Source organism: Propithecus coquereli, unplaced genomic scaffold, assembly GCF_000956105.1.
Source record: "Propithecus coquereli isolate 6110/MARCELLA unplaced genomic scaffold, Pcoq_1.0 Scaffold164, whole genome shotgun sequence".
Taxonomy (NCBI): Eukaryota; Metazoa; Chordata; class Mammalia; order Primates; family Indriidae; genus Propithecus; species Propithecus coquereli.
The window spans coordinates 4,159,412-4,177,389 of record NW_012140969.1 but is presented as its reverse complement, the minus strand read 5'-3'; the positions used below and the strand labels follow the sequence as shown (position 1 = coordinate 4,177,389).

Below are 17,978 nucleotides of genomic sequence, written 5' to 3'. Positions count from 1 at the left end.
CCCAGGCTGGACTTGAACTCCTGGACTCAAGCGATCCTCCTGAGTAGCTGGGACTCTTGGCGCCTACCACTGCGCTGATAATTTTTGTTTTGTAGATACCGGATCTCACTATGTTGCTCAGGCTGGTCTTGAACTCCTGGCTTCAAGCAATCCTCTCGCGTCCGCATCCCAAAGTGCTGGGATTACAGGCGTGAGCCACCACACCTGGCCCTGTGGCTGCTTTCTCTACTATAAGGGGCACAATTGAACAGTCAAGACAGAGACCAAATGGCCCGTAGAGGTGGTGACATCGACTCTCTCACCCTTACAGAAACCCTGTGTCTTCTGTGGAAGCAAAGAGTTATTAAAGAGAAAAAATGAAAAAAAAAAAAAAAGTGTGTCAACCCCTGGGCCAATGATATCTTATCATCTGTCTCCCCTACCAGCTGCGGGCAGGAATTTTTCCCTTGTGTTCTCTGCTGGAACTCCAGCTCCTGGCACACCGGCGGTGCTCATAAATGTTTGTCAAATGAACGGGGAGAGAATTCAGGGGACAGGACCTAATTTCGAGGCGGGCAAGCCCCCCTGGGAGCTAGTGCCCTGGTGTCCACCATGCACCAGGGTTTGGGCCTCACCCAGCTCGTCCCAGAGCTGCCGGCACTTGTCCGTCATGCCTGCACCCTGCTGTCGCCAGAGGGCCAGGCGTGGATCCTGCAGGAACTGCTCGGTCATGAGGATCAGCATGCGTGCCCCGTTGGAGTCCCTCATTCGCAGCATCTCCCGCACCTGTGCCGGGGACAGGGCGGTGAGGAAGGGGTGGGACGCCGACGCCGGGGTCTTCTGAGACCCGGGCCCCGCCGGCCGCGCACAGCACCTTGCTGAACATGGAGCGCAGCTGCTGGCTGGCCCCGTAGTAGCCGCCGTTGGACAACAGCTGCTTCACTTGCTCCTGAATCTGCTCCTCGTCCAGGTGCCAGCAGTTGGCATCCTCAATGCCCGCACCTGCCGTGGGGTCTGGGGCACCTGTGGGGAGGGAGGGACAGAAAGTGGAGGCCGGGACTGGGCTTGGGGTGGGGAGAAGAGGTGTCTGTATTCATTCCTCCAAATCACCCAAACCATTCCAAAGTTCCGTCTTCCCCACCTACACACCACTCCCCCACCTGTCCATCTCACCCAAACATCCACCCAACCATCCATCCATCCACCCAACCATCCATCCATCCACCCATCCTGCCCCAAACATCACCAGCTCATTCATCCATTGACTCATTTTTCATTTTAGTTATTCAGCCAATCCATTCATCTCTCTCTCCTGAAACACCACCTATCCTTCCATTTACTCATTCATCCATCTCACCTGAGAAACCACCCATCCATCCATCCAACCACCCATGCACCCATCCTGCCCCAAACACCACCGGCTCACTCATCCATTCAGTCATCCACCCAATCCATTCATCTATCTCACCTGAGCCAACACTGGTCCATCCCCCCCCCCCATGTCACACCAGCCACTCTCCATCTATCCGTGTCCCCCATGCCAGTTCACCCACACATCAGTCCACCATCCACCCCACCATCATTCCCACTTGCCCACCCATCTACATGCCGAGCCCATTGATCCATCCCCCATTTATCTTTCCAATCCGTGTGAACCAACCACTCAAAATACCCATCCTCCCATTCATCCGTCAACCCAAACCACCACGCTACCCACCCATCCAACTCTCTCTGTCTCCTCCCATCAAACCATCCGTTTATATGTAACTCTCAAAACAGCCACTCGACGCACAGCACCCACCCACTCTGCCCACCCACCATGTTGGTCCACACATATGAACCTTCCATACGCCCATCAACTCACTCCCAACCCATGTACCCATTGGTCCCTCCATTCTTCCACTAACCCCATCTGTCTACCACCATCAGTCCACCCCAGTGCCCCGAATCAAAGCCCTCGCCACCCAACGGCCCATCCCCACCAATGCCCATTCACTGTGGGTGTACTAATCACCCGTTCATTCACCCCAGTCGATTTTCCAGATCATCGGTTCACCCCAATGTCTGATCATGAATACTTTCCGTGCCCACCCAGACCCACCCTCAATTATCCACAGATGCCTCCACCTGCTACTCATCCTCCCTGGATTCTAGCTAGGCGACACAACCCCTTGAAGCCCCCAGACCTTCCCTGTCCTCGCGACACCTCCTGGTATATCCCCTCACCCACACTTCACCCCTGACACCCCCGAATGTCCACAGGATATGGACATGTCCCCCGGACATTCCTGTGATCTCTGGGGCCGGACCTCCCACTTGTTCCCTAACTCGGGGTCTCCCCTCCTGCCCTCACCCTCTGCTCGTGCTGATTTCCCACCACTCATCGGTTGTACCCAGGATCTACTGCTCTCCAGGAGGGTGGCCTCAGATGATGCAGGCCATGGCACTCCCCACCCTGTCCCCATGATATATTGGGAGGATTCCCAACAGGTGTGGACGAACGGCAAGCGTTGTGGCTGTTTGCTGGGGCCGCCTTGCCCCGAGCGGACCCCACGCCCACCCCCACCCCGTCCTTACCGTGCACGAGGTTGATCTCGGAGCCAAGCAGGAGGATCTCGTCGGCCAGGCGCTGAGCGGTGGGCAGCACCTCGGTGTGGTGGGCGCTGATCAGGTACTGCACGAACTTCTGCAGCTGGTCCCGGTTCATCTGCGACAGCGTCTCGGAGATGGGCAGCCGCAGCTCCACCTGGCGCGCGTGCCGGATGCGGTACAGCGACAGGGCCACCACGTGGGCGCAGTAGAAGAGGTCGCGATTGTCGCAGCCGCAGCTCACGGACGTGATCTTGCAGCGATCAAAGCTGATGGAGACGTGGAACAGGCGCTCGGGCTCTCCAGGGCCCCCCGGCTCGCGGATGTTTCCGCTCAGGTGGAACCCTACAACCAACGCCAAACTGTCGCGGCCGTGTCACCTCACGGACAGGCGCGGTGTTTGTCCGCGGTGCACCGCAAGACCCGGATCCAAAGCCCGGCTGAGCAACCTGGCGCGCGAGCCACTTAACCAACCGGAATCGTAGTGAAATCCTCCTCGTGTGGTTGTAATAGGAATTAAATGAGTTAATACTTGGAAAGTGCGTACGATACTGTCCGCATCAACTTAAGTCCCGAGTAAACACTTGTTCTTATTCTAATTATGAATAATGTTATTACAGCCATGATGTTAGAGACGGTTTGCTTGGCCCCTGGGTTACCATGGCTACAGCTAGGGCTTCGGGAGCCCCGTGAACTTCCCCGGCAGATGCCAAAGGCCTGTGACGCTAGCGGATGAGGCGCTGGTTAGGTGGGCCTGGGGCCAGGTGGCCCCTTCACCCCCTGCCTCTCCCTGGCCCCCGGGCAGCCCAGGTGCCAGGCTCATCCAACTGGTTGGGCAGCTCGGGCCCAGCTTGCGTCATGCGGGGGGATGGCTTCCTCATACCGGCTGGAGGTGGCCACAGGCAGCCTGGGGATGGCTGGGCCATGTCCAGGCGAGGGGGTGGATAGGGCCCCCAGAGGGTCATCTTGGCTGAGCCCTGGGAGGTGTGGCTGGCTGCCATAGGCGGTCTAGAGTCCCGCCTCCACTTGTTTCCTGGCGCGACATCTACTAGCCCCTTTCTGAGCCCCGCTGCCTGAGTTCTAAGGCTTTTTTCCCCCCTCTGCCTTAGTCCATCTGGCCCAACCTGGGCTCTGCAACTCTTTCCTTCTGGTTCATAACCTTCCCCCAAGCTCGACTTGGACCTCGCTGCCTGAAGTCTAAGGTCTAGGATCAGTTTTCACCTCCAGCTCTAAATCTTTGCTCCCTACCTTCACCTGGGCCCTGCTGCCTGAGGTCTAAGACCACTCCTCACAGTTGATCCCAACCTTCTTCCTCTATGCTCCCACATAATCCCCCCGCCCCGCCCCCGCCGCTGCCTTAGGTCTGAGACCAGCCCTCAGCGATGGCTCTAAGCCTTTAAAATCCCAACCTTCACCTTAATCCCTCTGCCTGAGGTCTAAAACTGTCTCTCCCCTCAGCTCTAAATCTTTGTGTCCAACTTCCACCTGGGCCCCGCTGCCTGAGGTCTACCATCATTCTTAAAGACAGGGTCTTGCTCTGTCACCCAGGCTGCAGTGCAGTGGCACCATCATAGCTCACTGCAACCTCGAACTCCTGGGCTCAAGCAATCCTCCTGCTTCAGTTGCCTGAGTAGCTAAGACTACAGTTGTGCACCACCACGCCCAGCTAATTAAAAATTTTTGTTTGTAGAGACAGGGTCTTGCTATGCTGCCCAGGCTGGTCTTGAACTCCTGGTCTCAAGCGATCCTCCTGCCTTGGCCTCCTAAAGTGCTGGGATTACACGTGTGAGCCACCAAGCTGGGCCTTAGGAGCATTCTTACCTCTGGCTCCAAACCTCTGACCCAAAGGATCACTGGGTCCCTCTGACTGAGGTCTGGAAGCTCCTCTCCCCCTGCCCAGGCCTCCCTGGAACTGCCCCTCCTCCAGGCCTGCTCTGGACCTCCCAGCCCCCGGGGCAGGGGTGGGGGCAAACACTCACCCACTTGCAGGACACGGTCTACAGCCCCGCTTTGCAGCAGGTGCAGCCCACGGGTGAAGGGCACCCGGGCGTCATGCTCGCCCTCTGGGGGCTGGTAGCCCAGTGATGAGTACATACATATTTCCCGTTCGCTGCGTGGAAATGACCAGAACACGATGCGCTTCTGAACTGGCTCAGGCACCCGGGAGAATCGCTCCTCGACCTGCAGGAAGGGCAGGGGATGGGTTAGAAGCCTGGGTTTCATCGGCTGGGCACAGTGGCTCACGCCTGTAATCCTAGTACTCTGGGAGGCCAAGGCAGGAGGATCGCTTGAGCTCAGGAGTTCGAGATCCTATGACCCCCGTCTCTACTAAAAAAACAAAAAAAAATTAGCCAGGCAACTAAAAATAGAAAAAGTTAGCTGGGTGTGGTGGCGCACACCTGTAGTCTCAGCTACTCGGGAGGCTGAGGCAAGAGGATCGCTTGAGTCCAGGAGTTTGAGGTTGCTGTGAGCTAGGCAGACGCCCCAGCAACAGAGCAAGACTCTGTCTCAAAAAAAAAAAGAAACCTGGGTTTGAATCCTAGCTTTGCCATTTACGAGCAGTGTTACTCTCGACAAGTCACTTGGCCTCTCTGAATCCTGAATCTCAGTTTTCTCAAGGATAAAGTGAGGATATTAACAGTACCCACCTCCTGAGGATTGTGAAGATGAAATATGCATGAATGCATGTAAACAGCTTACAATAACACCTGGCTCACAGTTAGTGTTCTAGAACTTTCTAGGTCCTGGTGTAAGAGCCTCCCAACTCTCAGGCCTTGACAGAACAGGGGAAAGTTAGACAAAAATGATAAGAATAATGATTAAAGTGCACGCTTTCTTAGCTTACACGATGCTAAATGCTTTGGATGTGTGACTTCCCAATTCTCAAAACTACCCATGAGTTGATACTAAATCATTACCCTATTTTACAGCTGGGGGAAATTGAGGCTCAAAGGTGGGGAGAATTCACTTGTTCAGGGGCTCAGAGCTGGCAAATTGTTCCAACTCCCAAGACAGGCATTGTTCCTCAGTTTCCTGTCTGTTGCTCTCCCCTGGGAAGGGTTCCCAGGAATAGAAGGGTGTCCTGGCCACCCCTGTGGGCTCCAGGCAATGAACTGAGCTGGTTAAGCCTGTGTTCCAATCTGAGCTTGCTATTCACTGGCTGGGTGACCTTGGGCTAGTTTCTCAACCTCTCTGTGCCCCAGTTTCCTGAAAGTAGGAACAAGAACAACAACTCTCAAAAGGTTGCAGAGGATTCCATGAGTTTCTGCCGGTCGAAAGCTTTCTTAGCTCCCAGCCTGGCCAGGGGCAGGCACACAGGAGCTCTGGAGAGGGTTTCACAATTATCCTGTTTGGGTCACTCACAATGAAGGGGCAAGGGCCCTCCTTAGTCCCGACTCCTGCCTGCGTTTCTGGGGGAAGCGGAAGGGCCAGTGACCAGCCCAGGCCCTGGGGACAGTTGGCAGATGACTAAGGAGGGATTTTCCAGTACATGAATCAGAGCCTGCCCCATGCACGTTTGGCCCAAATCACCCATCATCCTAGCTGACTTCCTAACTCCGGAGGGGCCAGGGAGCCAAGAACATCCCCCCAAAGCTAGACAGAGGACAGAGCCTAGGGGAGCCACGTGCATCTCCAGCTCCTTGGGGACTCACACTGAGCCTAGGAAAGGGCCTCCAGAAGCCAGGGAGGCAGGGTTGCGGGTGCGGCCCCCCAGGCCCGCCCCTGCTGCCGACAGAAGGGTTAGGGTGGCTGTGGGGAGGGCGGGTAGCGGAGGAGGGCAGAGGGACCCTGGCACTTGAGTAATTCCTGCTGCTACCCAGGAGGGCCTGGCAACCCCCGGTTGGTTGCGGGATCTGTGTGTGGGGGTCCCCAAGGAACAGGTGGGTTCTGGAGGCTTGAGGGCAGGGATGAGAGGGGAAGAAAGGGGTGTCTTGAGCTGGAAGCTGGAGCGATGGGGCGTTTTCGACTTGAGGTGTAAGACTGGGATGTGGAGAAGCAGGAATAGGGGAGCCCGCGTCTCTAGAGGCTAAGATTAGGGGAGATGGGGTGTACCCAAGTGGGGGCGGCTTGTAGGGGCTGGAGAGAGGAGTGGGGATTGAATGGGGGTGCCCTTATTGCGGGGGGATGAGGATGAGGTGGGAAAAGAGGGGTAGCTGGGGTTGGGGGAGGACCCCAAGGGGATTGGGTTCCAGGGATCTGGGGCGGGAGGAGAAGAAGGAAGTGTCCCGAGGTGGGATCTGGGGCGCTGAGGCGCAGGGATGGCAGAGAAGGGATGGGGGGGCGGGTCATAGGGTTCGAAGGACAGAAACGGAAGGATGAGGGGGTGTTTCGGGGCAAGATTAAGGATCTTGCGGCGAGGGTGGAATCGCAGGGGGTGTCTCTGATGGGGGGTTGGTCCGGAGCCCGGGTTAGGCGGAGGGGGGCGCACAGGCCCGGGAAGGAGCTGGGGGTGCGTGCCTCCCCCTCCCCCGCCCTCCCGCGGTCACCTGCTCGAAGGCCCAGCTCTCGGCTACTCGCTTGGCGCTGAGGTCCAGCAGCGCCTCGGGCCGGCCCCGGCCGCGCGCGGCCCCGGCCCCGGCATCGCGTTCCTCCGGTCCCGCGGGGCAGCCCCGGCTCCGCTTGGCCGCTGGGGGGTCCATTCGGCCGGGCCGGGGCCAGGGCGGGGCCTGTTGGGGGGTCCGTCCGATGCCCGCTCCGCTTCAGCGGCTCCCGCGCCCCCTGCCCTCCTTCCCGTCCTTCCTCCGCGCTCGGCCGCCCCGGGACCCCCGCCGCACCCACCCCAGCCCCGCGCCGGGCCGGCCGGGTGATGCGGCCCCTTTAAGACTCTTCACAACAATGAAGCTGCCTTGGTCGCGGCTTTAGCTTCGTCGTCGTCCCGCCTCCGCCGCCCGTCCGCATTGGAACCCCTCTCGGCCTCCGCGGCTCTCCCCGGCCATTGGCTGCGCCATAGGACCTGTCTTCAAGCCTTGGCTGCTCATTCGATTGCCAAGATGCCAGTCTTTTCGCGTTTGTCCAATCAGAGCGCGCAGCGAGCGGCGCTGTCAATCATGGGGCTCCAGAGGCCAATCAGAGCGGGAGGACCCCCGCGGCCCAGGCCTTTTGCGGAGTTTCGGGGCGGGCCCTGGGTTCATTCACAACATTCCTCTCCCGCCCCCTTCGGGCTGGACAGCGCGCCCCGGGCAGCTGGGGCTGCGCCCACACACTGCTTTGTTTACTGAGGGTCGCTTCCGGGCCCCATGAAGGGACAATCAACACAGCCTGGCGGGTGAGCGAGACGGAGCGGCGGGATACCCTGGCAGCGGCTCAGCCCTACCTTCCTCCGGGCTGTGTGACCTGGGAAACTTACTCACCCTCTCTGTGCACCGAGTTTTAATGCTTTGCGGGGCTTAGGCTCATGCGGGCTGCGGACTCCCTCTTCAGAAACAGCGCTCAATCAGTGGGGTCACAGACTATCCGTCATGCCCATCCTTGAGCCTCAAACTAGGAATCCCCCATCCTCTCTGCGCCCTAAATATTTACGTTGTGTCATATGAAATTGCTAATTTTCGACCACGTGTGACCTATTAAAATGGTTATTTCATAAGGTTCAACCTAACACGTATTAAATCCCACCACCTCTGATCATTTTTTCTGACTCACTGGCCTGGAAGCCGGCCATGGTCTTCATCACCGGTCTCCGCCCCCAGTCCCGGCCGATGTCCTCGGAGAACCCTGCCTTTTCCCTTCCTCGTTCTCCTCTGCATTATCGTTTGTTTATCTAGTTCGGGGGTGGTTCATTTCTGTCTCGCCCTCTCAATGGAGAGCGCCACGAAGCAGCAGTTTGGCCCATCGGCGCGTTGCCGTAGCATCAGCACCTGGAACAGCACCTGGCACACAGTAGGCGCTCAATTGATAGCTTGTTGAATGAAAGGATCTGCACCGCAGAAGAAATCCACGCTGGTCCCTAAGTGGCTTGATCGCGCTGCCTCCGTATTGAAACCGCAGCTTTTTCCTGAAGAATCTTCCAATGTCACAGCTGCATTCTCCGGCCAGTCCCCACAACTCCCCCAGACCTGCACCGCCGAGTATGGTCACCGCTGGCCACAGTGGCCTTTGAGCCTTTAAGACGGGACTGGCCTGAATTGGGCTGTACTGTGGAGGTAAAATACACACTGGATTTCAGAGACTTAGTGGGAAAAAAAGAAGCCAAAATATCTCATTAAGAATTTCTTGGAGGCCGGCCGCGGTGGCTCACGCCTGTAATCCTAGCTCTCTGAGAGGCCGAGGCGGGTGGATTGTTCGAGCTCAGGAGTTCAAAACCAGTCTGAGCAAGAGTGAGACCCCGTCTCTACTAAAATTAGAAAGAAATTAATCGGCCAACTAAAAATATATAGAAAAAATTAGCCGGACATGGTGGTGCACGTCTGTAGTCCCAGGTACTCGGGAGGCTGAGGCAGAAGGATCACTTGAGCCCAGGAGTTTGAGGTTGCTGTGAGCTAGGCTGACGCCACAGCACTCACTCTAGCCAGGGCAACACAGTGAGACTCTGTCTCAAAAAAAAAAAAAAAAAAAATTTCTTGGGCCAGGTGCCGTGGCTTACGCCTGTAATCCCAGCACTTTGGGAGGCTGAGGCAGGAGGATCACTTGAGGCCAGGAGTTTGAGATCAGCCTGAACAACATAGTGAGACCCCAGTCTCTACAAAAAATAAGAAAAATAGCTGGGCACGGTGGTGTGTGCCTGTAGTCCCAGCTACTGGGGAAGCTAAACCAGGAGGATCACTTGAGCCCAGGAGCTGGAAGGTGCAATGAGCTGTGCTTGCAGGACTGCATTTCAGCTGGGGCAACAGAGTGAGACTCTGTCTCCAAAAAAATAAAAAAATAAAAAATTTGAAATAAATTATTTTTAAAAAAGAATTATTTCTTATATTGCCAGGTGTGGTGGCTCACACCTGTAGTCCCAGTGATTCAGGAGGATCGCTTGAGGCCAGGAGTTGGAGACCAGCCTGGGCAACATAGGGAGACCCCTATCTCTAAAAAAAAAAAGAATTTTTTGTATTGATTACATGTTGAAATTATATTTTAGAAAAGTTTAGGTTGAATAAAATACATCACTAAAATTGATTTCACCTGTTTCCTTTTATTTTATATGGTATCAGGACATTTAAAAATGACATAAATGACTTGTATTGTATTACCCAGACAGCGTTGGTCTTGAGAAACCACAGCCTGTCACAATGACGACAGAAACAGCATTAATAAGAATGTCCTGACTGCTTATGCAATGCCTTCGTTGTGCAGATATCTGATCAAGTTTCAGCCTTCTCACAGTGCTGCAAAATGGGGATTGTCACCCCTATTTCTGAGATGAGGAAACTGAGGCTTGGAGGGGTTCGGCTACTTGCTTGAGGTCACCTAGCAGTAACAGTCTGACTGCTGGAGGCAGCTGGGGCCGCCCTGGAGCCCTAAACTTACCGAAGCGTCTCTTTCTTGCAAGGGATTTGGGGCAGAGACAGACCTATGGGGGAAGGAGTAGCTGGGGTTGGAGAAGCAGGGAAGACTTAAAGCAAAGAATATCTACCAGGTGCTCCCCTTACAAACAGGACACAAGGGCGGGCTTTTCCCAGCTGTCCTCTTTAGCATCTGGTACATGGCCGTGTCAGCTAAGTCAAGGTCCTTGCCTTTGAGAAGGCTGCGTGTCCCCAAGTGGGTGTCCAGACATGCTGAGTAGGAGAAGTCACTCTAGGCCAGAGGGTGGATTTTAGGATGAACAGAGAATGGGGTATCACAGGGTGAGGATGTTTTATTTTATTTTCGTAACAATAGATACTAATATTGCCACTACCCCCATCTCGCAGATGAGAAAACTGAAGCAAAGAAAGTTCATGTCACTTGCCCAAGCTCCATGACAGGAAACGGTAGGGCCTGCACAGAGTTTGGGTAGGAGGAACATTTTGTTTCCATCCCTTGATTTGACAGCTGAGGGAAATGAGGCCCAGAGAGGGTTGGGAAGCTGCCCAAAGCCTCACAGCGATCCTGAGAGAATGTGGGAGGTCAGAGAGGCCCCCAGGAGGCTGGGGGTGTCCTCAGATGAAGTCTCTAGGCCGATGTCAAGGTGCCCCCCACTTCCTAGCAATGCTTTTAGGAAAGGACAGTTGGAGGGGGCGTCCTTCCTTCTTGGTGGAGCCAGCAAGCTTGGGCTGCAGGGAAATGGAAGCCACATTTATTCCACCCACCCGCTCGGTGTGAGCTCACTGTCTAGGCATTTGCAGCGCCTCGCTTGAAACCCATGTGTGCTCTCGATCCATGGTAAATAGGGCTACCCTGGAGGCTCAGATGAGCAAAGGGACATGGCCCCCCAGCTATGTGGACACCCCTCAACTTTCTGGGAGTCCTTCCCTTCTGCCAGGCCCCTGCAGCGCCCCTTCCCTCTGTTGACTCAGGCAGGAAACCAGCTGGGTGGCTCTGGAGTGCTTCCTGGTTCTGAGGACGCAGCCCCTCGGGCCTGCCCAGCTGGCAAGAGTTCCTTGTTACGTTTCTTTTCTTCCTTTTCGAAACACAAGTTCAAGGGCAAAGTGTCAGGACCCTGCCAGAGGAGTAGGCATTTCGGGCCCCCGGGGAAGATGAAAGCAAGAGAGGAAAAGGCTTCGACAAGAATACGAGAATAAATAAAATACATTTATTTATTATTTATTTATTTATTTAAAAAATCTTGCTCTGTCACCCGGGCTGGAGTGTAGTGGCATGATCATAGCTCACTATAACCTTAAACTTCTGGGCCTAAGTGATCCTCCTGCCTCAGCACCCCCAGTAGCTAGGACTACAGTGTGCACTATCATGCTCGGCTAATTTTTAAATTTTTTTGTAGAGACAGGGTCTCACTATGTGGCTCAGGCTGGTCTCGAACTCCTGGCCTCAAGCTATCTTCCTGCCTTGGCCTCCCAAAGTGCTGGGACTATAGGAATGTGGGAGCCACTGTGCTCCTCCAAAAAGCTACATTTAGTGCCACCCTGGCCCTGGGGGAGAGGAGCAGGGGACAGGTAGAGAGATGTCAGGTGGGCAGCTGGACTTGGGCTTCCACCTCCCTGCCCCAGCACAGAAGGCAGGTCACAGTCACACCGGTGAGTCGCACGTCCTTTCGGCTCCTGATTTCTCCACACTGAGGGTGTGTGTGGGAGTGTCAGGATCCCCATTTAACAGATGGGGAAACTGAGGCTCCGAGAGGTGAACAGACCCGCTGAAGGTCACACAGCCCGGAAGTGGCAGAACCTGGCATAGAACTCTTGGTGTGGGTTTTTTCTGCAGTCTGGGGCTCTCGGAAGCAGGTGGAAGGGACCCAGAAGCACAGCAGGGAAATATCGCCCGGGAAGTGCAGGGAAACTGAGGCTGTTTGGAGATGGGGGAAGGGGGAACGGGTGAGTGGACATCCCAGCCCCCATACCTGTAGCACCTGAAAACCCTCCTTGCCCCTGGGGTCTTCCTCAAAGGGGGCTGGTGTCACAGGCACAAAAGGAACCCATTGGCAGGATTCCTTGGTTCGTCCGGGCGCCGCCAGCCTGTAGGGGGGCTTGGCCCGGGTCAGAGGCGCCTCCTGGTGGCCGCGTCCAGTGCCAGATGGCACCCAGAACCCACCCCGCCCTGGGGCTCGCCTTTCTGAGTTCGCAGATCAAAAAATGAAAAGATAATTTTAAAAAGAGGGTGAAATCGCCACTCTCCTAACATATCACAATAAACACGTGTTAAAATTTTCATTTCACTGATGCAGGAACAAGCAGATGTTCTAAATGGTTCAAAAGACAGTCTGCAAAACACACTTGCGGATCAGCCTGTTCCAGGAAATGTGTGAATGGCGGCAAATGGGCTTTTCGCAGGGGGACGGGGATCGTCAATTGAACCTTGGCTAGACGGGCTGGCCATTTGCACGTCTGGAGATAAGAATTATTCAGTTTGTATTGCTAGCAGTTGTAACACAGTTCAAAGACAGTATGAATCAGGTACCCGGGAAGGGTGTGTTGTGTGTAGATGATGCATTATTGGAGGATCTATTGAAGGACCATAACGGATTGACTGAGACGCAAGATTTCCCCGGCAGAAAGAAGAAACCATTCATTTCTTCCTTCATTCAACAAACACCTGCTCACCCAGTGCGTATTGTGCGCTGTTCTAGGTGCTGGAGACACACAGGCCAGGAACGAAACAAAGACCCGCACTTGAGAAGCGAAGCAGAGACAGAAAGTAGCACACAGTGACTGCAACTGAATAGGCCCCGTCTAGGGCTGGGGGATGGGACGGGGAAGGCTTCTAGGAGAAGGTGGTGTCTGGGGAAGGGCAGTGGGGGCAGGGAACTGCCAAGTGCAAAGGCCAGGAGGCAGGGCAGGGAGAAAGGGAGCAGGAAGGGGACGCAGGCTCGCTGCTGTTTTCTGCTCTCACTGGAGTGTCTGTTCCTAGCTCTGCCTAGCCCGGAGGTCGGCACAAAACGGTCACAATAAATGCTGACTGAGCAAACCGGCCCCATCTCAAAGGGTGTAAGTCGCTCACTGACTGAGGTGGGCTAGAGGGCCCAGGTCCCCTAGGTGGGGCTCAAGGGTGTGTCCTGGGGGTCACACAGCCAACCCCCAGCCCTCCAGCCAGAAAGAGGGAAGGGAAAGCTCCCCGCTGCCCCCCAGTCTGGGGTCTGGATCTCATCCTCCACCCGCTTCCCACCCCACAGAAACCCTGAGGGCCGCCGGGTCTTCACAGAGCCACAGGGAACCCCAGATGGACAGTCTTGTTCTGCTGCCACGATTCGCAATTTTTCCAGATGTTAAGTTAGGACTTTTTGGTGAAATTTCTCTCCCCCTCCCCTTTTTTTCTTGGTGGCAAGGTTCACATGAAATTCATTATCTTAAAGTGTACAGTTCAGTGGCATTTAGTACAATCGCAGTATTGTGTAATTACTCCTAGTTCTAGAATGTTTTCATGTCCCCAAAAAGAAATCGTGTCCCTGTTAGCAGTCACTCCCCACTCCTCCCTACCCACAGCCCTGGGTAACCACTAATTTGCCGTCTACGGATTTGCCTGTTCTGGATGTTTCGCATCAATGGAGTCACACACGAGGCCTTTGGCGTCTGGCTTCTCTCAGCACAGTCTCTCTGCGGCTCATCCGCGTGGCAGCGCGGGTCAGGGCTTCGTGCCTTTTAAGGGCCGACTGATATTCCACTGCACGGAGATACCGAGTTTGTTCATCCAGTCATCTGCGGATGGGCGTTTGGGTCGTTTCCACCTTCTAGCGATTGGGAACGGTGCTGTCACGGACACGCGTGTACAAGTCTGCGCGAACACCGGTTCTCTGTTCTTTTGGGTAGACGCCTAGGAGCGGAATTGCTGGGTCACGTGGTAATTCTATGAGGAACTCATTGAAGAATTGTCAGGACTGTTTTCCCTGCTTTAAAAAAAAAATGTTGGCAGTTCAGTGACCACCACTGTGTGGGACCAAGGAAACACTCGGGATGCAGTTTGGGGTCAGCTGCTGGTGACCCAACACCCCTGTCTTCTTGGTGGGTGAGGGAGCTGGGAAAGGATGGGTCACTAGAAAACCAGTCACTCTTGTCTTGGGTGAGCGCCAACTGTGCCTATAAGCACCAGCCCCCAAAGATAGCAGTTTGGTGTCACCTGACTATAGCCTATCTGCCGCCGTGCTGTGACCGGGGTCCAGCTCAGGCCAGAGCTCCCAGCAGATTCCACGGGCACCGTCCAGTTCAGACCTGAACAATTTGGGGTTAGGAGAGCCCCTGGGATGGGCAGGAGAGAATCTTGGGCTGGAAGGAGGGAGAGGCCGCGGGTGGCCAGCTGAGAGCATGGATCAGGACTCTACCAGCTTTGGGTTCGAGTCTCAGCTGTGGAATGTCACACACAATCTACCCTGGGTGTCCTGCTGGTTTCGGTGACTTGTGGAAAGCACTAGAACTGTGCCTGGCCCGTACACAGCATCCAATGCTGGCTGCTTTTTCTTTTGAGGCAGAGTCTCACTCTGTTGCCCTGAGTGCCATGGTGCCAGCCCAGCTCACAGCAACCTCAAACTCCTGGGCTCAAACGATCCTCCTGCCTCGGTCTCCCAAGCAGCTAGGACTATAGGTGCTACCACGTTCAGCTAATTTTTCTGTTTTTAGTAGAGACAGGGTCTCACTCTTGCTCAGGTTGGTCTTGAACTCCCGACCTCAAGTGATCCTCCCACCTCGGCCTCCCGGAGTGCTAGGATTACAAGCGTGAGCCACCTCACCTGGCCTTTTTTTTTTTTTTTTTTTACAGTCGGCACTGTGTAGTTTCTGACTGCACTCTGGTTTACTCAGTACCATGACCCTATGAGGTGGCACCCGACCTACAGATGTCCAGCTCGTCCCTGGTTGTGTCCCCAGTGCAGGTGAGCAAGCAGACTGGACCGAGTCACCCAGGGTCAGAGGGAGGAAAGACCCCTGTCCAGCTCCCAGGCTCTGGGATGGAGGCACAGAAGCCCAGCTGTCCTTCCCTGGACACATGGCTGCTGGGGACGGTGGGACAGGGCAGGACAGGTCTCTCAGGGAGACCGGTAGGCTCACCTGGCCCTGGCCCTGGCCTGCTCACAGAACCACGGGACCACAGGAGGAACAAAACCAGGTTTATTGCTCTGGGTTAAACCAGTGGAGACAGGACCAGAGCAAGGGGACCTAGGAAGTTGGTGACCATATGATCCTGGCCATCACTGGGTTCTTGGGCACCCTGGATCTGCACATCACTGGCTCACGGGTCGGGCCCCCACCAAAGTTCTAGGTGTAGCCTAGTGCTGGGAGACAGGGTCCTCTTCCCCATGGTGCAGCCATGGGGTCATGCGCAAGGTCCGAGCGTGGAGGTGGGGGCTGCAGTGTTGACCTCTGCTGGGGCTCGTGTCCTTAGGAAGTCGTCTTATTGGAGGAGGAGGAGGAGGCAGCTGCCCCCTTCTTTTTGGCTGGGGACTTCAGCAGGGCCAGCTTCCTGGGCAGGCTGGTGCTGGCTTTCATCACCACGTCATGTTCGATCTTCTTCCGGATCCCAACTTCCAGGTTCTGAGGGGCGACCGCAGGGCAGTCAGACTGGGGCCCGAGGTGGAGGGAGGGCCTGACCACTTGGCCTCTCCCTTACCGAGGCTCACAGGGGGCTGGATCCAGAACTATCTGCTCAAACAACACCTGACAGGGGGTCTAGAGGTAGGGGTTTCAGCCCTGCTTTTGCCCGGCACTCTCTGGGGCCTCAACACAAAGAAACCCTTCTCATCTTCGTACCTTAGATCTGCTTATGCCCATTTTACAGATGGGGAAACTGAGGCTCCCGTAGCAAGGAGATACGTGTCCAGGGTCCCCAAACCACATGGGTGATGGGGACTAGGGCCTGGTGTGCCCACAGCCTCTGGTCCCAGGCTTTAGGTGGATGGCCTCCTCCTGTCCCATGTCATCTCTGCTTTGCAGATGGCGAGCTGGGGGTCTGAGGGGTGGGTACGGGAGCCAAGCAAAGGCACAGGGATGGAGCAAAACCAAGTGTGTGAGTCCAAAACTGGTAGCTCAGTCACCTTCGCCAAACTGCCTGCGAGTCTCAAAGGCCATGAGCACCACCACTGGAGGAGCTAACCATGGGCCTGGGTGCAGGGGACATGGAGCCAGCACTTGGAGTGTGTGGGGACAACATAAACGTCAGTGACACAATACGTTCAACTTTAAAGGATGTTCTTTACGCTGTTAAAGGATGGTAAGCTCTGCTACGGAGAAAAGGAGGCAGGGGTGAGGAGTGAGGGGTGGGGACCGCCATCAGGGCAGGCTTCTTGGAAGCGAGTTGGAGGAAGGGAGCTGTGTGGATTTCCTGGAGAGGTGCACACGTTCTGAGGCAAGACAAGGAGCTGGTAAGGGGCCAGGAGGGCTGGAGGGAGCAAGTTGGGGGAGGGTGGAACGAGATGAGGGCAGATTGTGCAGGGGCTTGTGGCTGGGTGAGGACTTTGGCTTTTCCCGACTGAGGCGGGAACCATGGAGGGTTCTGAGCAGAGGAGGGACGGGACCCCACTCAGGTGCTCATGGCTGCCCTCTGGCTGCTATGGGAGGAGAGACTGGGAGCAGGGAGACCAGGGAGGAGGTGACCGCACTGCACTGGCCTGTACCGGAGATGAGGTTAGGAAGTCGGTAGATTCAGGACTACCTCTGAAAGCAAAATGGACGGGATTTGACCTGGGTGTGAGAGAAAGGGGGGGATTCAAGGATGACCCCAGCACCTGCAAGGACAGATCGTCCTGAAGAGAGACTACAAGGGGGTATGCGGAAGCGCGGATTAGGAGCTTGGTTTTGGATGTGATGAGTCTGAGGTGCCAATGAGACACCCCCACCCCAACCCCAGGACCCTGGAGCTAAGCAGACTGCTTGGTACCCAGTTCTGAGAAAACCGATCCTCTGTGGAGACTAACCGGTTTCCTCAAGATCACAAGGATGCTTAATGTGGAGTTCAACTGAAACCCAGGTCTGACTCCATCAAAACCACAGCTGTAAATCTCTTTCCAACTTCTCTATAAGCTCAACCCTACCCACCGATGTGAGAAAGCTGCACTTAAAAGACAACCGGAAAAATGAGAACGACAACCAAGGCACCTCACACTTCGGAGCTCTGCGCTGCTCTCAGAGCTTTACGGCGCTCTATCACCCGGAATCCTTACAACTCTAGGAAGAAGGGGCTCTCAGTCTGGCCACTTCACAGGGAAAAGGCTCAGGATAAAGAATTGCTACTCATTCAAGAAGCTGAGATGTGCAGCCAGCCCTGCGTTCTTACAAAGCTGGGTTTTCAACTCCCTGCCCATTCCACCTCCCTTCCTCGGTTCCATTAAAGAGAACAGTAATAGCAAGACCAGCTGACGTTTTTCTGAACGTGCTCCAGGCCTTGCTTCTATGAGGCTCCGTTGAATGGCAAGTGGTGTTCCTGTACCCGCTGTACAGGGGAGAAAAGGGAGGCTCCCAGAGCTGGGAGTCCTCCAAGCTCCATCCCCGGCCCCTCGCCGGCCCCCGGGTCCCATCCCCGGCCCCTCGCCGGCCCCCGGGTCCCATCCCCGGCCCCTCGCCGGCCCCCGGGTCCCATCCCCGGCCCCTCGCCGGCCCACGGGTCCCATCCCCGGCCCCTCGCCGCCCCCGGGTCCCATCTCTGGCCCCCGCACACCTTCTTGAGCTTTTGCTGCTGCACGATGCGCGCCTTCTTGGGAGCGATAACACGACCTGGGGAGAGACGCGTTCGCGTAAGGCCGGGAAGCCCCAGGCCCACCTCGCGCCCCAGCCCCCGGCCCGCTCCTCACCGCCTTTCTTCGGGCCTCGGTTCCGCTCAGAGGCCGCCGCTGCAGTCTTGCTCTTCGCCGGCTTGTGCGCCTGGAACTTGCGCTGCCCCTGCGCCATGTTCACGCACGCACCGGAAGAGGCGGG

General features: G+C 55.9%; 2 protein-coding genes across 2 annotated transcripts in view; both read right to left on the bottom strand.

Annotated features, from left to right (window-relative positions):
• Nucleotides 1-7,341, bottom strand: part of ZSWIM4 (zinc finger, SWIM-type containing 4) — a 21,787-nt gene extending 14,446 nt beyond the window's left edge. The window contains exons 1-6 of the mRNA XM_012641258.1: nt 7,056-7,341; nt 4,548-4,749; nt 2,557-2,913; nt 854-1,002; nt 540-765; nt 309-324 (exon numbers count right to left, since the gene is read on the bottom strand). Coding sequence (XP_012496712.1) covers nt 309-324; nt 540-765; nt 854-1,002; nt 2,557-2,913; nt 4,548-4,749; nt 7,056-7,208 — 1,103 coding nt within the window. The 5' untranslated portion in view covers nt 7,209-7,341. The remainder of the gene's footprint in view (nt 1-308; nt 325-539; nt 766-853; nt 1,003-2,556; nt 2,914-4,547; nt 4,750-7,055) is intronic.
• Nucleotides 7,342-15,171: 7,830 nt separating this feature from the next.
• On the bottom strand, nt 15,172-17,978 carry LOC105807862 (chromosome unknown open reading frame, human C19orf53). The gene is made up of 3 exons (XM_012641362.1): nt 17,855-17,978; nt 17,722-17,777; nt 15,172-15,602 (listed from the first exon to the last, which is right to left on the bottom strand). Exons 1-3 carry the CDS (start codon nt 17,949-17,951, stop codon nt 15,450-15,452), a joined length of 306 nt encoding a protein of 101 aa, XP_012496816.1. The 5' UTR covers nt 17,952-17,978; the 3' UTR covers nt 15,172-15,449.